The sequence below is a fragment of the Myotis daubentonii genome, chromosome 2, assembly GCF_963259705.1.
Source record: "Myotis daubentonii chromosome 2, mMyoDau2.1, whole genome shotgun sequence".
Taxonomy (NCBI): domain Eukaryota; kingdom Metazoa; phylum Chordata; class Mammalia; order Chiroptera; family Vespertilionidae; genus Myotis; species Myotis daubentonii.
The window spans coordinates 21,356,754-21,376,815 of NC_081841.1; the positions used below are offsets into that span (position 1 = coordinate 21,356,754).

The following is a 20,062-nucleotide window of genomic DNA, read 5'->3' on the forward strand; positions in this document are numbered from 1 at the left end:
ACCAGTGGTTGCCTGGGGATGGGAGCTGGGGGTCAGGGGACGTATTAAAGCGGGCACAAGGAAACCTTGGGGAATGATGAAAATGTCCCTTGTCCTGGTTGCGATGGTGGTTTTACAGGAGTGTGCACGTGTCAAAACTCACCAAACTGTACACTTTATTAGCTGCTGTTTATTATATGTAAACTCTATCTCTATAAAGCGATTTTTAGAATGAAAAATAAAAGGGCGACAGGAGGGCAAAGAAGAGCAGTTCACTAGGGTTTGGGCCCTCAGAGAGGCCTCCTGAAGGCGTGCCTGTGAAGGGTGGGAGGTGGAGTATGGGGGTGGGGGGGGGGGAGCTTGGGGAGGAGAAAGAATTCTGGGTGTGGAACAGAGGGGAGAATGTCCTGTGTGTCAGTGGACAATTGTAGAGGCCTTCCCTGCCCACTTGAGGAGCTTGAGTTGGTGGGCAAGGGGCAGCCCTGGAGTTTTATAAGCAGGACCCTGCTTCCCAGGAAGAGTGTTAAATAAGGGCCAACATGGTGAGGGTAGCAGGACTGAGAGGGAGGGACTAGGAATAGGAAACAAAAAAACAAAAAACAATGGCTGCAGGGGCTGCTATTCCAGTGTTTCTGGGGGCCAGGAAGACACAGAGAGGGGCCCTGGGTGCTGGCCTCAGAGGTGGGAGCAGAGAGGCCAGGCAGAGGGGCAGGGGTGGGGAAGCATCGCTCATTCCCTCAGGCCTCTGGGTGATGCCAAGAAACAGTAAATGGGGGGGGGGGGGAGGGTAAGGGAAGTGGGAGGGTGGTATCCCGACTTTTAAATGGCAAAGGTTATGTGTTTTGAGGGGTTTTTCTCTCTTTTAAAGAAGGCTTTTTAAAGAGCCTGTTTTTGTGGACTTCAGATATCTAAATTTAAGAGTAAATAATGCTACAACTATCCTGAGAATGGGCAACACCACAATAGATGACCAAACACAGGTGCTAAACCTCCTCCTCCGGGGATTTTTATTTTCCCAGGCAGCTTTAAGGAGGCCTGTCTGAGACAGGAGACAGACTCTTGGGACCCTGGAAAAGCCCTTTCTGGCTAACGCTAAGCTTCTAAAAACCGCCAGCAGCCAGCTGTACAGGGGCCTAACATGCCGGGTTATGCAGCAAGTGGGCCAGCAGATGGCGCTCCTGCACCAGCACAGGCCAACTCCAGGCAGCCCTGTCTCACCCGCCAGGTTCCAGGGCCAGGATGTGACAATTACTGAGGCAGGAGAACAGGTATGAGAGCTAGCTGGAGTTAAAGATTTAGATGACAAAGGAATGGCCCACAGAGAATACGGCAAGGGAACCTAGAAGTCTTCAAAGCCCAAGGTCACAGAAGGAATACAAGCCCACAGCTGAGAATTTAAGAGAAGATGCAAGTGAAATGTATAGGTTACAGAACACCAGAGATCAGAGAGAAAGGGAGGCTCCAGGCAGAGGCGTCAGGCTTCTGGGTGAAGGAGGCAGTTCTTGCTGAGCTGAGCTGAAGCAGTACTTGCTCTGCACAGCACCCCCTGCTCCCCAACACGGAGAGAGGAACAGCCAGCACGGCTCTGGATCCCTTCTGAGCCGGCAACAAAGGCTCCCGTCTTTACAGTGCACTTTGTAAACTAAACAAGAGCTATGGAAACTGGTAAATATTTTGCCCTTCCGATGTTACCACAAGAGATTTATACCCTGGTTTATTTCCCTGAAGGAAAAAAAATTCTGGCCTTTGTTTTTCATTTTAAAAAATTTCATTTAATGGAAATATTTTTCATATTAGATTTTTTTGTTCTTAACTCTACTTTGAAAGTAAAAGCTGCAATTGCAGGTGGCTGGATAAGATACTTGTTTTCATTTGTGTAAGCTGTAGTATTTTCTGAAATAACTACAACTGGCTGTGTTCCCTTCATAGTTTTAATTAATTCATTTTATGTTACTTGATTTTAAAATATTTTTATAAGACAGTTTCTATATCAAAAATAGCGCACTATTTGGAAGCATTCTTTATACCATGTCAATGCATATTCCCGATGTGTTGCACTGAAGATGAGGGAGCAGGGAAAGGGGAAACAGGGCCAGAGAGGAGTGGAGAAAAGAGGGGTAGAGACACTAAAATAAAATTCACAAGCTTCCTGCTTTCAGCGCCCTGCAGACAGCTGGTGGCCACAGAGCCAGAGACACTTTGCAAACTTGAGCTGACTTCTCGTCAGGATGTGAAGGAAGGGAGGAGAGACCACATCTGCCTCCCTCTGAGAGTATATTACCACCAGCAGCAAAGCCAGTCTGCAATTGCCACTGGGTGCTAGCCCCACCTGGGAATGGTACACATCCCTGGAGCCCAGCAGGAGTGCAGGAGCTGTGCAAAGCAGGGAGAGCAGTGTAAGGTTCTATCAGCTTGTTTGGAGAATACTGTGGTACAGGAAGTCACTTAAATTGGCAAGCTGAAATACAGCAGTAGAGTATGACTGGGCTTCCCTCTGAGTTTATCTGTCCCACAGTGAAAATAAATGGGATAGAGCCCAACAACAAAACAGAGCAGGTGGAGCCACCCAAGTAACAGCCTAATGGATGCCCGTGCTGACCTGCACTCCCAGTTAGCTCAGAGGTTAGCTCAGGGTTCTGATGAGATCAATGTCAGGCTAGGACACTACGGGATGACCAGGTGCAGTGAATAAGAATTCCAGTTTTATCACCTTGTGCCATCTGAGCCTCAGTTTCCTCTTCCATTCAGTGGGACATATAATAACATTTCGACAGAGCTTTGGGGAGAATCAAATAAAATAGTCCATTTCCTGGCTTATAGTGTCAGGGAGGAACAGTGTAGTTACTGGAATTGTTGCTTTCATCATTCCCCAGTTTGGTTAGCTGGCCTTCCCAGGAGCTCTCCTAGCGGTGATTAAACATAGTGGCAAGTCACCAAACCCTATCACTTAGTGATAAAGCCCTCCTTGGTGATGACAGAGATGTTAGGTCTGGGGATCAGTACATGATCATAGAACACATTCTCCTTTGCTAGAAGCCAAATGTATTCCTCCCTCTACCATGCTCTGTAATATCACTTTCAAGGATGAAGGACAGAACCACAGCACAGACTCACATGTGCACAGACACACAATGCCCCAGATCCGACAAACACACATGCTGTGGAGAGATACGACTGTCATCTTAGGATGGGGGAGGACCCTTTCAAAATGTATCAATAATTCCTAAAGGCTAAAAGAATTGATGACTTCCACACAAATCAAACCCCCCCCCCCCACACACACACACACACACACACAAAGACCTAGTAAAAGGGCAATTTCGTATATTGGAGCAAGCAAGTTCTCTGGAGTCAGACATAGCTTCAAATTCTGAGTCCAACACCCAGCTCCATAACTTACAAACTGTGTCCATGGGCAGTGCCCTAAGCTAAGCATTAGTTTTCTCATAGATGTTTTGTATTTATGAGATGATGCAAGATATCCAGTGTGTTCTTGCAATCCTAGTCCAAGAGACTAGTCCTAGTCCACATGCACATACACATTCACTCATCCACCACACATACAAGTTCCATGGTCAGATAAGTTTGAGAAGTGAAAACCCTCTTAAATACTTGCCACACATTAGTACATTAAAAACTCTAAATAGCCCTACAATAAGGAAACCTATTTAACTTGTCTAACTAGTGTTCTTTAAATGCTTTTGACCACAGGTAACAAATCCTGCAAAACACACCTTTGAAAAATCTTGAGATAATGAATAGATAGTGGTTAGTACAATGCCAGGTATATAATATATCATCATAATGGTAGGCATCACCATATAAAATATTCTTTTCCTATTCTCTCTTGGGTTCCTATAGCATCTATTTCCATGAATATAATGATAAAAGTAGTAGTAGCAATAGTAGTAACATAGCTAATATATGACAGACTCAAGATATGAACCAAGATCTAACTCAAAAGCCACTATGTCATACTGCTCCCCTACCCCTTAATGACCCCCTTAAGAGTCAACTCCTGCTGCTAAAGTTAGAAGGGGCCAATCACTGGTGAACACTTCATCCTACTGAACCCAGAGAGAAGCAGGCCCATGGGAGGTGAAAGACCAGGGCTCCTACCTGGTGCCGGACTCCATCCTCACCGACACACTGGGTGCAGGCCTCCTCGGGGACACAGCTACCTTCCAGCATGACTTGGTGTGAGGGGCAGAAGCAACCTTCCGAGGGATGGTTCCCACAGGAACTTGAATTGCCCTCACAGTGCCGGGGGCAGCCATGCTCACAATGGTTGTACACCAGGGATGGTGGGCAGGACATAGCTGCAGATGGAGAAGGAGGTCACTCTGGATGGCTCACACCCACCAGAGGGAAATAGAGGCACCGAGAAGACTACATTTCCCAACTTTCCTTGCAACTAAGTGTAGTCATGTGACAAAGTTTTGACCTATGAATGGAAGAAGGGTAGACTCCTATAGCAGCCTCCAGGAATCTTTTTTCAAAAAAACAACTATGCATACCCTTTTTCCCTTTTCCATCCTTCACCCATTCTGCTTCTCAGAACTTAGATATGATAACTAGAGCTTCATTTTAAACTATGAGGAAAACCCACACCCAAGTGAGGGTGAGCAAAAAGCTAGAATCCAGTTTGAGGCTAAGAAACAGCTGGAGCCACCTCCCTCTGATCACTGTGTGACAGAGAATTTTATTTCTCTGTTACTTGCAGTCAAATTTAATCATAACTGGTTATAAAACCTGTGTGTCCTTAGGAAGTATCATGGTTCTTTCTTTTGAATACATTTATATTTAATGCTTACAAACTCCTCTTAAAATGAAGTAAGGAATCTACAGGTATGATGAATTGCCTTGGGAGAGAAGCTACAAGGTAATTCATTCCTCCCACCCTGGTCCTCCTCAGCCCCTTTCTCAGGTTCTCATGGTGCCAAGGCAGAGAAAGTCTCCAAGGATTTTGAGCATCCAGGGTTTTCCTATGCACAATAAATAGGAGGTAGACCAAAAAATTAGCTAAGCAGAGAAGGTGATAGAGGTAACTCAGAAACTAACATTTTCCCTTTGATCTGCAGGCAGATGGAAAGGGGGCAGTACCATCCACATGCACTCAGAAAACCAGAGCTCAAAGGAACCTAAGGGTTGTCTAGTCCGACTTTCTCATTCTAAGATGCAGAAACTGGCGCCCATCACCAGCTGAGCTGCGACTAGGATGCCCAAGTCCTCCAGCCCCATGTAAGAGTTGCTGACAGCTGTATAATTATAAACTCATAAACCCTGAGATTCCAAGATGCTTGTACATATTCATTTCTCTACCCCTTCCTCCCCACCAAATAAGAGTAAGGGATTATATTAGTTCGAGTCCAAATAGGGAAGCTAACCTTGAAGGGGAACTATCTACCCTGTGGCATCTGTAACTAAGAAAACTCTTGGTATTCAAATGGCAAAATTCCACTCACACTCCAAAATTCTGCTCAGGCATGGCCTACTCTGCGAGGCTTTGCTAAAGCTTGGTGGAACTTTAAATTCAAAATGACTGATTATTCTGTACTTTGCTGGTGCCCGTCTGTGCCTAACACATTACAATCACATTTCTCTGAACACTAGAATACTAATAGAAATGATCGTGTTTTCATTTACATAGAAATTCAACACTCAAATTACTTATACATCTCCCACCTTCTTTGATACTAACTGAAATCCTAGATCAGAAGAAATTCGGGATTTTGATCCTCATTACCCAGATAAAGAATCCTAGTACCAGAGAAGTTGAGAAAGCCCACAATTAGTTGGTATTCACAAATTTTAGGGGGTACATTTAGATACTCACCACAGAAATCAGTTGTCCTCCAGTCAACACAGACCCCATTAGTCCGACAGAGGTGGGCATAAGAGGCGATTGCCTCACACACTTGCTCCAGGTGGCAACTGTCCTGCTGGCACATAGCATAAAATGTGGCTGGAGCAAAGACCTTGTGGCACTCAGCAAACAGTGCAGAGAGGAGGACCTGGCAGTGGGAGGTGCTGGAGATGGGGCACTCCTCCTCAGGAACAGGTTGGCATGTCCTCCCCAGCTGCTGCACAGTCCAATCCTGGACGAGCCTTTTCCAGTCTGTGGTGACTGTGCCATCCCTCAGCATAAAGTCATTGGCCCCATTCTCATCACAGATCCCTAGAGAAACAAGGAAAGACAAGGTTGGTAGCTGTGGGTGCCAGCATATTGATGCCAGAGACCTGGCCATTCTCCATCCCCACCAGCATCTGAAACTTGCTACTGGACCCAGAAATAGTCCCAAGAGTCCTGAGAGTAGAGCAAGGAAGGTTTACAAATATAAAAGGAAGGAGAGTTCAAGATATTCTTACCACAGAGACCATACATCTTTGAAGCAAAGGTCTTGGGACTGAGTTGCAGCTGGAACTCGTTGTTTTGTGGAGTGAATGTGAAGATGTGGCCAAGACGATTGAATCTGATCTCATACATGATGGCACCATAGATGTTGACTTCCATGTCCCCACCCATGTAAGGAACAGAGACCAGAATCCCATTCACCCCCACCTGCCCAAAGAAGAAAATATTGATCAGTTGTCACAGCAATAAGGAATCCTAAAATTTCACTCTTAGCTTCTTCCTGAAGTTACTAGCAGTTTCCAACATTCACCACACTCAATTCTAGGGTTATCCACAAACCCTGATGTTTATCAGCAGCTCTTCTAAGATAAAGGAGTTTTGAAGAGCTTGGCATGAAAACAGACTATTATAATACTGTACAGAGACCCATGAACCTGGAACCTGAAAGCCCAGTGGTTGAAGCACCTTGAACTTTGAGTCTCTGTGTGCTCTACGCGGGAGGACAACCCCTTCAGGATAGGGTGGGAAAGTTGCCATTTTGCCAGCTCATCAGTGTCTCCAGGAACAACTAACAGGACTATTTTAAGTTTTTTGTTTGGTTTGGTTTGGTTTGGTTTGGTTTGGTTTGGTTTGGTTTGGTTTTGTGGGGGAGAGTCATTAGGAGCTCTTTGGAGGCCCCATCACACAGCATATCAAACATATTCAATATATTCACATTTCACGATATTATTTTTGTTATAAACGTTTTGGAAGGCTTTTTCTCCTTTCTAATTTTAAAATTTTGGCTGTGAGTTACTCATTTAATATATGACTAGCTCTGATTTTTCAGCGATTGCTGTGCATATTCAAGAATTCTTGCAAAATGAGATCTAACCTATAAGTTGTTTTCACATAATGAAATATTTATGATTTCTAAATGAACAAGTAAAGAAATTGGCATAATATAACCTTTAGTAAGCATTTAACCAAACATTTATTTAAACCGGTTTTGCAGTTTTCTTTTTGAATTTTGGAGCCATACATTTTCTTGAGGCCCTACATATTTCCAAATGCCCTAATTTAGGCACTAAATAGTTTCTTTTGGAAAGCTGACAAGCCCGAGGCACTGGGCTCATAATACCTGCTGGGTAAACAGTACTGGTTTCAACCCCAATTTTCTACCAGTGCCAGAATCTGGCACTAGCTTCACATTTTAATGCTACCTAAAATTGGTACCAAATCTGGGCCCAGAACAACATGAAATCACACCAAAACAAGGGAGATGGCAAGAAGCCCCTCCAAAGAAGGTGGTACTCTGCTAGTTAGGCAGAAGGCTGCGTCTCTAATAGGAGTGCCAGCTAAAACCAACTGCCACCATGTCCATGTAGCTGCCTTGCCATGGGACCCACAAAAGGCACCTCACCTCCATGTCGCTGTGGAGCTCAACCGAGAGGCCATTATGTTTCACCTCAATGGACTTCATGCATGCTTGCCTCGCCCCAGGGCTGCATGCACCATTATGGAGAATCAGCTCCAGGTCCTGCTCCTTATTTTGAAATAGAACATATGAACAGCTGCCCGTCAGCTTGAAATTCTGCCCATCAAAGGTCACGATGTGCCGGGTAGAGCTGCCCATGCACACACCTGGACAGGGAACAGCAAATGAGGAATGTGACATTATCCAAACTCCCATCCACACAAAGAGGCAGTGTTGGAGGAACCTGGCTATGATGATCACCTGAACGCTGCCTCCGTGTCATTCCTTTTTGTCTGACTCCATCCACACTTTTGAGAACCCCTGGACCTGCTGGGGCTGGACCCCAACATATGGCACCCGAACAGGGACCCTTAGGTAAACCCCCCCATTCTCGGGACGGATAGGACTCCACAGTAGGAAGAGGGTGGATAGTCTTTGCCGACTCTGTCCACACCTTTGGGAACCCCTGGACCTGCTGGGGCAGGACCCCAACATGAAAGGAAAACAACACCCCTAAAAACTGGAGACGTGAGGTCATCTGGACCAGAGCGGGAAGACACTGCTAGTAGCTGAAATGATGTGGATGTTTTTACCAATGTTCTGTTCGAACCTCCTGCATCCCACGCTCACAGAGCTATGGACTAGTCTTCACCTTTCCTGACATGGTGATTTTCTTACAAATCACTTTGGAGCCCGGCCACTGTGGCTCAGTGGTTGAGCATCAACCTATGAGCCAGGAGGTCATGGTTCAATTCCCAGTCAGGGCACATGCCCGGGTTGTGGGCTCAATTCCCAGGAGGGGGTGTGCGGGAGGCGGCCAACCAATGATTCTCTCACATCATTGATGTTTCTATCTCTCTCTCTCCCTCTCCCTTCCTCTCTGAAATCAATGAAAATATCTTTAAAAATTAAAAAATGCAAGTCTGCCATGGCCTTCTCCTACTCCAACCCTCGGGGATGCTGCACCCACCAAGCTAGCATTCAAACACCTCCCTACTCAAGCCCAAGTCACCATCGACACAGAGTGGAGAGGGGCATCCAGGGGGGGTTCTGTCCCTTCTGAGCACGTTGTATGAAGTTGGGAGGAGAGGGGGGTCAGGCAGACTGTGGAGGGAGTAGATACGAACTAGGTTCTGCAGCAGCAGCCCCTGGGGCTGGGGCTGGCCTGGTGACTCCTTCCTCTCACACCTGTGACTCTCCTGGCCCCAGTGACTTCCAAGTGTCCCGGGCAGCTTCCTCCTCTCTGTTCCCTTCCGGAGCGCTCCCTGTGTGTGCAGCTCTGACACAGCGATCACATGGTCTGGAACTCTCTAGTCACAGGACAGGGATAGAAACTGCAAGCTGGGCCTCGGCTCTCACCCTAGCAGGCCTCCCTCCCCCGATGCCCCCACCTCCAGGAAGGCCCGTCTAGGGGCAGCATCCTGAAGACCAAGATGAAATAAGTGAAAATGAGACAATGGAACCATCTCAACCTCAAAATTTGCCCTAAGAATTTCCCTGTGTGGCCATGGGGGCAAGATGTCTGTCTCCTCAGGTCTCCCCACAGGTTTCCTGGGCTCACCACGTTCCCTTTAACAGACCAGAGCTGTTTCTCCTCCCTGGCCCTCACTCTTTCTTTCTCTCTGTCAAATCACTAGACACTTGCCTTTTCCAAGAATTCTTCCAAGACTGGGAAGGGCATTGATAATATGGTGGTAAAAGTGTGAGCTCTGGAGTCAGACCTGGACTGGCTGAGTGACGCAGACCGGTGACATAATCTCTGACTTTCCATCTGTAAAACCCTGATGATGATGCCAAGCTTGCAGGGTGGTCATAAGGATTAAGTGAGACAATGTTGGTGCAATAATCAGGGCAATTAACACTAGCTGCTGTAACAACAAGTCCAGAATCTAGATCAGGGGTGGGCAAACTTTTTGACTCGAGGGCCACAATGGGTTCTTAAACTGGACAGGAGGGCCGGAACAAAAGCATGGATGGAGTGTTTGTGTGAACTAATATAAATTCAAAGTAAACATCATTACATAAAAGGGAAAAAAAAAAGAGGCAGTGTTACCAACGTGCACACTGATAAACAGAGTTGAGAGCTGAATGGGCCCTTTGAAGTCCTATATTTTCATTTCCTCCTTTTTATAGATTAGGAATCTGAGATTCTGAGAGGAAGAGTGCCTCAGGTAAGTAACACATGGTCATTAAATCTTTTCCTAGAGAAAGCTTACAAGAACAAGCATTACATTAAAAAAAATGTGGCAAATTATAGAACCATATTTCCAAAAAAATAAAATAAAATTGTAACGTGTGAAGTGAATGCTCTACTCTGCCTTGGCCCAAGAAACAAAGTTAAGTTCTAGGGGTGCTATGACTCATTGAAATCATGAGGAGCTAAGCAAGACATGAGCTCACAATCTCACTGTAAAGAAAGTTCACCTAAAAACACGTGTGTCCTTTCAGCTGCCAAGTGACTAACAGTACAAGTGGCCATGTTGACTTGATCCCTTAAGAGATCGCACACAAGAAATACTTCCAAAGCCAAAACAAATGGTTGGGTCTCAGCACTCCCTCATTTGCCACTCATTCACTCATGTAATCAACAAATTCTCAAGGTTCCAATTACAACACCACTTGGGAATACTAATCATCTTGCGTCTATGTAAGAGGACTCCGTGAAAATCCCCCCATGAAGGCACCACTGCCATATGTGATTTGAAAGCTCACTGTGGACCTAGATGAAGTTGGAGGTGAGCTTTCCAGACAAACCATGATCACATCTATGGTGGTGGGTAAATAAAAGCCCAAGAAAGAACTTAGAAGCAGTTTAGTGAGTCAGTGAGGCTACTCTAACGTCCCTCACTCCCAGACAGGCAATCTCCACCTGAACACCAAGGCAGCACAGCCACTAACAGATGGTGGGTCTGGATGTACTATCGGTCAGAGCTGAGCGGCCTCTCCAAGAGCTTCTTCCACTCAAACTCCCCTAAGTCCCTGAGCAACCAGGCATTTCCAAATGACCGTACTGAATGCTCCTGGCCTGTTGACATCCATGCTGCAAGGGATCCCAAATACTCCAGCTATGAATATTGTCGAGGAATCCAGCCCCAACTTCAAGGAGAATGTAATAAGTCACAAGGTAAAGAAATTGTGTGAGCTCACACATGGCAAGTGAATGAAAATGGCTCTGCCCACCATACGTGCCCTACAAAAACATAGGAAGAGCCCTGGCTGGTGTTGCTCAGTGGTTAGAGTGCTGGCCTTGCGGCAAAAGATCACGATCAATTTGCATATCTGGGTTGCAAATTCAATCCCAGCCCCATTCAGGGTGTATGTAGGAGGCAACCAATTAATGTCTGTCTCTCTCACATCGCTGCTCTCTCTCTCTCTCTCTCTCTCTCTCTCTCTCTCTCTCTCTCTCTCTCTTCTCTCTTTCGCTTCCTTCTCCCTCCCTTATTCTCTTCTACTCAATCTAAAATCAATAAGAAAATATACTCAGGTGAGGATTAACAAAAACAAACAAAGAAACAAATAAAAACAAAGACACAGCAAGAGAACAGGGATCCCTGGGACTGAATGAAAACCTGTCCAGAGGATATGATAGGGTGTGAACATGGGTAAAGATAGCACTGTGCATGCGTGTGGTGAGGAGTGAGAGTGCTTAGCTTCTAGTCTACCTTTCTGCACATCCCAGCTAAAAGCACTGCCCCTTTAGCACTGTCTAGGCTGGAGAAGCAAAGGACTCACAGGGGCAGGTCCAGCGGCAGCCACAGGTCTCTTCTACTCTGACAGGGGACTGGCTGTTGGGGCACGAAGGCCTTGGCCCCCGATCACAGTTGACCCGATGACTATTCAGCAAGGTCTGGCCATCTGGTAGGCACGTCACTGTGTGGCACTGGTCTGGCAAGGTCCAGACATCCCCAGGCTGCAAAAGAAAGAACCAGATTTAGGCAGAACATAGGATGAGGTGCTCCAACTCTAAGCCCATCTACCAGGCCAAGACCCCTCTGAGCATATAGAAACTAAAACCTGGACATAGGCTGTGGAGGGCTGCTGGCAAGCACTTTCTCAGCGTTTTTTAAATATGTCAGCTGAACTCAGAGCACAGGCAGAGCCATGCCCTGGGGCAGTCCTAGTCAAGAGGCTAGGACGCCACTCAGTCTGACTTTTCCCGCCAGGTGCTAAGGTGGGTGGGTCCTATTATGTTGCCAGGAATTCAAGGCCCACCCAGATGTGATGTAACTTCCTGTTACCTCGAATATATATTAAATTTACTTCTGGTGCTGCGTGTCTGTCTGTCCCTCTATCAGAGGGCAGACGCCACACCCAGTCCCAGCTTATTCTATTTGTATCCTGTCTTTTCATTTCTCAAATCCCAAAGCGCCTCTACTTAAAAGAACCGGTTCATGTCTCTCTCTCTCTCCATGCAGGACTCGGAGAAGGGAGTTCCCTCCCTCCCCCTGACAATAGGCCTAAATGGCAAGGAGATCGGAGACAGAACACAAGATTCACAGGTGAACCCATCCCCTCTGCCCCCCAAAAAAGAAAACAAACAGAATATAATATATTGGTAAGAAAAAGAACTGGACCAAGACCATAAGGAAAGAAAAGTGTACAAGGAGGAACAAGGGCCCAAAATATACATTTCTGATTTTTCTTTCAAGGTCAACAAAAAGGAACTTACCCTCTTCTCATTTCCATCCTCATCCATGCAAACTCCAATGTGCCCTGAAACAGACACAAACCAGATCTGAGTTCCCACCCATCACCCAGAAAGTCTAAGTCATTCACAATGTCTGTATGGGCTACCTGGGCTAGTTCTTGACTTAACTCTGAAAATAATCTGAGTGGGTTTAACAGTGAGGATGTGGGTACACCTGATAAGAGGTGGCATCCCATGCTTCTTCAGGCAGGCTTTGTGGTTTATCTAATAGTGATGATAGCAATAGTGATAACACAGCAATAACGATGGTTCATAAAGCTTTTTCAAAGTCAGTATCTCCTTTCCCTCTTCCATGTCAGTGCCAGTCAGGGGAGCAGGGAGGAAATGAGGCAAGATCCTCAACACTTGAAAGGAATCTTGAAAATTCCTACCAGGAGGAAAGGGCAATAATTCTGTAGTAGGTTTTGACTCACCACTAATTACATTAGGAATGCATATTAAACCAGGTCAAATAAATCATATGTGGTTAAAAGAAGGTTTCTAATCTTAAATCAACTTAAACTATGGTACTTTGATATTAGATTCTATGTTACTGTGTTTCTAAAGGCCCATATATTCTTGCTGAGAGTGAGTCTAGGGCATGAGGAAGAAGACCATGATCTACAGGATACTGAGGTTCCCTGTTCTATTTTCTACTCCTTTATCCAAGATCCCTGTGCACAAGTGCGCATGGGCTTTTTCTGCTAAAGTTTGGATGGGCAGTTAGAACAGGAAAGAGGGCTCTACCCAGCAAGCTGACTGGTAGCCCCTTGGAGATTCATAGTACACACTTTTCATGAGCAGAAACTTAAAGGTCCTGGTCTATACAACAATCTTCCTTCAAGACCAACATCTTGTGCCTGAGCACCCTCAGGTCTCTGAAATGGGTTTTGTGTCTACGGCCATACCACCCTGAACGCGCCCGATCTTGTCTGAAATGGGTTTTGTTGCTTTTGTTTTTAATTTTTTGAGAGTGGGGAAGAAGAAAGACATTACCAGACTCACCAGAGCACAGCTTGTGGAGGAAGGAATTGCCCAGGGTGACTATGGTAGGGAGGTCTTCGATGTGCTGGAGCTTCACCACGTTGGAGCTGGCGCCTGGGCCTGCTAAGATCTTCAGCTGGGCTGGGTCATACCGATCCCCGATTCCGATAGGGAACACTGTCACTCCTGAGTGAGCAGAGGAACAAGAAAGGGTCTCTGCCAACCTGCTTTGGTCAGGTGGGCACAAAGTGGACTGGCCTGAAGCTACACCCTGTATCTGTATAGAGCCTCATGTTTCCCAGACTGGACATTCACAGGTGGCCATGAGAGGACTTAGTGCCATACCACTCACCTGGCCCTCCCTCAGCACCACACCATCTGTCCGGGCTCACATTCTGTTGATATTCACAGCACAAGTTGCTATGGGATACCCAGGCTGGGTCACGCTTGTTTCATCCCCTCCCTAAAGCAGCAGCCTTTGTCTCTTTCCATTACTCATCCCCCAAACCCAATAAGCTGGTACTAGAAAAGGGCTCTGAATACAGGAAGTTCCCCAATGGTTCTCAAGGCCCCATATGAATCCCTCTGGCCTCAGACATGGAGACGGTGGTGAGAGACCAAGGATACCACTTCAAAAAAAAAAGTGTGAGCTATGACCCATTCCTGGACACAAAGTGAAAATTAAAGGTCAAAAATCTAAAGAATGCAGACAAATGGAGGGTTAACACACACTTATTACTACTTGGTTTCCAAATAGCACAGGGATTGGATGATTTCCTGTTGCTTGAAACCAGGCCACATGCAGGTATGGAGCATTTAAATCAGCCGGGACATCTGGGACTAACACTTTCCCACTTTCGGTCCTCGGGCAATTTAGCACAGTCTCAGAGTGGACACTGGACACTGGACACTTACGGTTGGATCTGGCGGCCTCGGCAGCTGCAGCCACGGAGTCTGTGGAGGTGCCCATGACCAGGATGACCACTGCCTTAGAGGCGCCCAGCCTGGCACCATGGCCTTCCGACGTGATGTATCGCACAGCAAAGCCCAGAGCATCCCCTGAGAGTGGAGAAGAGACCACACAAGTGAGTCCTGGCTGCAGGGAAGGCGTTTCTGAAGCCAATTGGGCATCCTGTCTCCAGGTGGATCCTTAGGCCACCAAAGCAGAATGATTCAGAGACTCAGGGAGTCCCGCACACAAGTGAGATCCAGATGAGACCAGAAAGAGCATCTAGGCCCTCCCTTTACAGCAAAGAAAACTGATACCAAAACCAAAGTGACTGGCCAAGGTCACTCCTCACTTATGCCAAGAATGAGGACCAGACGCAGCCCCTGCATCCCAGCCCAAGGCATTACGTTACCAATTTGGCTGGGGCCTCCCTCCTGCTGCATTTGGTCCACAGCGCCCAGCAACTGGGTCTTCTCCTGGGCCACGTTCCATGGCACATCGACGGTGGTGATGCTTCCGTACTGCAGCACGGACACATGCGTGAGCTGAGGCCCTGGCAGAAAGAGGACATGGAATGTCGCTTTCGAACAGGCAGAGCGCCAGGAAGAACCCCTTTCAAACCTGCTCCTTCAGGCGCCTCACTCACCGACATTTGCTTTTGAAATGAAAGCCTTGGCAAAACTCTTCATTTCATCGAAGTAAGAAGCTGGAAAGCCAGAGGAGCCATCCAGGAGGAGAACCACATCCAGGGGCTGGCTGCAGTCTGCAGAGAGACAGGAAGGTGAGCACACAGTGCCGGCAGTGCACCAGCCACTGCAGCACACAGCTGCATTCAATGGGCAGGTTTGGGGCACCACCAACCACGTGGCACCATCAAGGGACGTGTCACCATTGGTCCTGCAGGATGGCAAGATGAGCCTGGGCGGAGGTAAGGAGGCCAGGAGTGCCCCAAGCTTGGAGGCATTGGGAAGACTCCAGTGCCACTCAAAGGCAGTTTAAATGCCTCCCCATGAAAGCGAGAGGCATCTGTTCTCACAGTAACAGGAGGCTGCAACTCTTCCAGAATTGAGTGAGATACTGGAGCAGCAAAACAGGGAGATGGCAAAAGGAAAATGGAGCAGCAGTATGGCCTCGGGTCTCACGGGTAGGTAAGTGCTGAAAGGTATCCTGATTATAAATGCCTACTGCTCCTGTGACTGCTCTGGCACAGATCATAGTGAGGAAGCAAACTCTGGCCTCAACACCATTCTGAGACTGGGTACGGTGACGCTATTCCTGTTCTTCACAGAAATATCACAAGGATTTCAATAAATCTGTGGCTCTGATTAAAACAAGAACAAAGAAACAAAGGCACTGAGTCAAAGTGGGAGGATAAAGAGACATTAAAAGAAGGCTAGTTATTCTGGGATGGTCCCAGACAAGCCAAATGAGGGTGTTCAAGAACTAGGAATTGATTAGACATTAGTATCCATTCTGAAGGCAGTAATCGTAGCGGAGTGGCAAGCACTTGCTGTGTGCTGGGAACTGTTCTAAACGTATTTCAAAAAAAGTACTATTATCATCCCCATTTTACAGATGAGGAGACAGATACACACAGAGGTACCTGCCCAAAATTATTACCCCCAAAATTGCCATAATTGCCCAGCTAGTAAGTGGTAGAGGGAGATTCAAACCAAGGCAGTCCGGCTACAGAATCTGAGCACTTAACTGCTACCTGTCACCATTCCTTGGCCTTGCCCCCAAAGAGTGTCAGCTACTTAGAATAATTGCATCCATCCAGTGTGGTCAAAAAGCTGATCATCACCAAATGTCACAGGTTACCTCCACGGCAGGGCGTGGGACTGGGTAGGATGAGGCTGTGTGACGAATACATATTTTTTACTCCCTATATTTGGTATTATTTAAACTTTAAGAATAGACTTGCATTACCTTTGAATGCACAAGAACAGATCCTCCTCAATAAAGGATCACAGATGACTCTCCCTGCCTAGGAGGTGAGGACACAGGCACTCTGGAGGTGGATGTGATCGAAGGCACAGAGCAGGGGAGCCGGGATTGGGACCTAAGAGGCATCTCTCCACCAAGGCATGGCACCTATGCAAGGTGCCCACGTACCTGGGGCGGGGGAGAGGGTGGGGATCTGCAGCACCTCTCCGGAGCAGCACCTCTGCAGCACCAAGTCGGGAGCCTCTCGGGGGAGCATCTCGAAGTCCTGGATGAGGATGGGGTCATTGGGCCAGCCAATCCTCTCCAGCTCCGGCACGTTGGCATGAGGGCCCACGCCGATGGGCACCACCTGGATGTCTCCAGGCATCCGCTTGATCACATCAGAGGCAGGGTTCGCGGTGACCATGTAGACCAGGTTAGGTGCCTGCTCCCGGTCCCCCAGGCTGGCCGAGAAGGTGTGCTCGGACACGTACTGCAGGGCCAGCCCCGTGTTGGTGCTGTTGCCGCCCTGGTAGCGGATCTCCCGCACCCGCTGCAGGACGTCCTGCTTGGACTGTGTCTCACGGAAGGTGGTCTCCTCGGTCACGGTGTACGAGTATTGCAGCACCGAGACGTGGATGCTCTCCTGGCCCACGTCCATCCGCCGGATCACCTTCTCCATGAACTCCTTGCTCCTGTTGAAGTTGGCCTCGCCGATTTGGTCCGACCCTTCCAGAACAAACACCACATCCAGAACCATGGAGTTCCTCTTGGGCCCCAGCGTCGAAACCCCCAAGTGCTCCGGACCCACGGTGACTTGGGCCATAGGAGGGGGCTGAGTCGGGGCCGGCGCCTCGGGCGCGAGGTCACAGAGGTAGTTGATAATCTCGTCCCTTTGCTGCTCCAGCTCGTCCACGCTGCTGAGCACAAACGCCTTGTTCTCGGGGGCCTGCTTCTCGATGAGGCGGATCTGCTTGAGGTTGGCGTGCGGCCCGATGCCCACCGGGACCACGATGACCTTCTTCTTCTTCAGGCCCTGGACGTAGCGGACCAAGTTCCGGCTCAACTTCTGGGGCTCCTGGCTGGCCGTCAGGAGCAGGGCGATGCGGGAGGCCTCGGGGCGGTCGATCTTGCCGAAGATTTGGAACAGCGTGTACTTGAGGACCTCGCTGGTGGAGGCCACTGCACTGCCCGCGTACTTCACCTGGCTGGCGAGGCGCCGCATCTCCGAGGGCCGCTTCCGGTCCCTGAGCTGGATGTAGGCGTGGGAGCCCTCGTGGTACTCCACCAGCGCCACGCGGATCCGCTTCTGGGAGATGTGCAGGCGCTCCATCATGTCCACCACAAAGACCTTCAGCACCTCGAACTCGGCCGGGGACAGCTTGGAGGAGCCGTCCAGCAGGAAGACCAGGTCCAGCAGCTTGCTGCAGAAGAAGTCGTGCAGCGGTGGCTCGGGGGTGTCCTCCACATACGGGGTGGTGGGGATGACCGGGCCTTCCGTGGGGGGCACCTCTAGGCCTTCAGGTTCCCTGCAAGCTTCACAGGTGAGGTTGACACCATCACAGTGACTGCAGAGGGAGAGAAAGAGAAATGGTTCCGGAAGAGGCTCTGGGCGCTTCTCAGCCCTACTCAGAACGGCTGCTCCTGTTTCCATACACCTGCCTGCCTGGCCCACCTGCACTGAGCTCCCATGGGTCACTCTCCACCCAAGAGAGACATCATTTTTAACATACATCCCCTAACACACACACACACACACACACACACACACACACACACACACACACACAGCAAAGGCGTCCCTGGATTCTACAAGCCAAACTTTACTAGGACCTGAAAAAGAATCTTTCTTGTTTTCAGGCCATCCACACAGCCATTGAAAGATTTATTTTTTTTTATCAAACTACATCTCTAGCAATACAAATATTTAATTACAATCCAAACCTTCTGCCAAATAACTCCAAAGACAAATATTACTCTAAAATGTTGACACTGACCAGGACTCATAAATGTTCTACTGAATATAAATGCTTTACAGTATCTAACATATATATAAGCATAAGCGACCATTAGACTGTTCAACTGGTAGCTATGATGTGCACTGACCACCAGAGGGCAGATGCTCAATGCAGATGCTCAGGGCAGATGTTCAGGCATAGAAACATAGAACAGACTGATGAATCTCAGAGGGAAGAGGGGAGAGGGGAGGGCAGGAAGAGATTAACCAAAGATCTTATATGCATACTAGAGGCCCAGTGCATGGATCCATGCACCGATGGGGCCCCTTGGCCTGGCCTGCGAGGATCGGGCCAAAACTAGCAGTCCGACATCCCCTGAGGGGTTCCGGATTGGGAGAGGGCACAGGCCAGGCCAAGGGACCCCACCATTGCACAAATCTGGGCACTGGACCTCTAGTTCATTATAACAGGATTTAAACTGGATGAATTTTGGACCATGTTTAATATGTCCCCAAGATGTTTGGCGGGGGAAAGTCAGTGGCTCATTCATTCAATCCTCCAGCAGACATATGGAAGCACCTATCACATGCCAGGAACTGGCTAGACCCTGCACCCAGCCCCAAGCACATACCATGCGTCTTTAGCAGAGCAGTTGCCCCTGACACACATTCCTACACTACCAGTCCAAATTTCCCGGCCCTTCTGGCCCCTTCTCCCTTCCACCAGTGTTCTGGAGAGTGGCAGGCTATGCCAGACTTTAGATGCAACCCAGGCTAGTACCTTCTCTTCTGTAAACTCTTGGCCTTTGAGGTAACTTGCCCTCAGCACTCCCAGTAAGGCCAAGAGCCCTGGGATGTGTGCCCTGCGGCTCACTTCCCAGGCGATGCTCCAGCCTGCTTTGGAACTACTGTCCACACCTGTTTGCCCCTGGTAGCTGCCCCTCCCTGTGGCCCACAGAGAGCGGTGGGGAAATGGCTCTACACTCATGTCCTGTGGCTCAGAGCCCCATGCCAGTGTCTGGCCCTTCCTTTATTCCTTAGTCTCCGTTTCAACAGAGAGCAAGTGGATAGGCAGGGTCTTACCGGGAAGTTAATTCCCACTTCCTTGTGGCCCACACGATTTATTGCTTCCATCTTTGCTAACAGTGCATGAGTGACATACTTTCTAGTTTCCTGTGTTTGCTAGAGAACTCACCCCGGGCAGTGTTCACTCATGTTTATACAGATGGCTGTGGCTGGATCTGACTCTGGCAGCTGTAGCCATGGCCCCTTCCCCAGTGAATTTAAGTTCTCAAGTTTAAGTTCCCATAAGAAGTGGTATTGAATATATGAATATATCAACATCCAAATGCATGTTCGTTACTTAGGAGCAGGACTTCATAAAGCTCAGTGCTCACCCTGGGGACTCGTTCTCACCTCCCCAAGCTCCCTCACTCCCAGAGGCAGTCGAGTGAGAAAACCCAGGGTCTTCCCTCCCAGTTACAAAAGCCCTGTCCTGGGACTGGGTTGTGGCTCAGAGGTGTCTAAGTCACACTGAGGGGTCAGGGCTCTGCCTCAGTTTCTTTCTCTGCATCCCCATCTCCGATAAAAAAGGAAGCCTGACTTTCATAGACTAGATGTGACCTCCAGGAACAATGTGAGACTTCACCCATCCTCCAGCAAGAAGAGGTTAAGAAGTCTAATGGACTTTAGCCACTTTTTCTCAGTGGTTGGAGCATCAGCCTGAGGACTGAAGGGTCCCGGGTTCAATTCTGATCAATGGCACATAC

General features: G+C 48.2%; 1 protein-coding gene across 1 annotated transcript in view; it reads right to left on the reverse strand.

Moving 5' to 3' along the window:
* VWF (von Willebrand factor) overlaps window positions 1-20,062 on the reverse strand; it is a 119,320-nt gene that overhangs the window by 26,827 nt on the left and 72,431 nt on the right. Inside the window, exons 28-38 of the mRNA XM_059681979.1 lie at window positions 16,526-17,904; window positions 15,057-15,173; window positions 14,823-14,963; window positions 14,377-14,520; window positions 13,483-13,647; window positions 12,460-12,503; window positions 11,523-11,700; window positions 7,737-7,957; window positions 6,349-6,541; window positions 5,816-6,157; window positions 4,099-4,298 (exon numbers count right to left, since the gene is read on the reverse strand). Coding sequence (XP_059537962.1) covers window positions 4,099-4,298; window positions 5,816-6,157; window positions 6,349-6,541; window positions 7,737-7,957; window positions 11,523-11,700; window positions 12,460-12,503; window positions 13,483-13,647; window positions 14,377-14,520; window positions 14,823-14,963; window positions 15,057-15,173; window positions 16,526-17,904 — 3,124 coding nt within the window. The remainder of the gene's footprint in view (window positions 1-4,098; window positions 4,299-5,815; window positions 6,158-6,348; window positions 6,542-7,736; window positions 7,958-11,522; window positions 11,701-12,459; window positions 12,504-13,482; window positions 13,648-14,376; window positions 14,521-14,822; window positions 14,964-15,056; window positions 15,174-16,525; window positions 17,905-20,062) is intronic.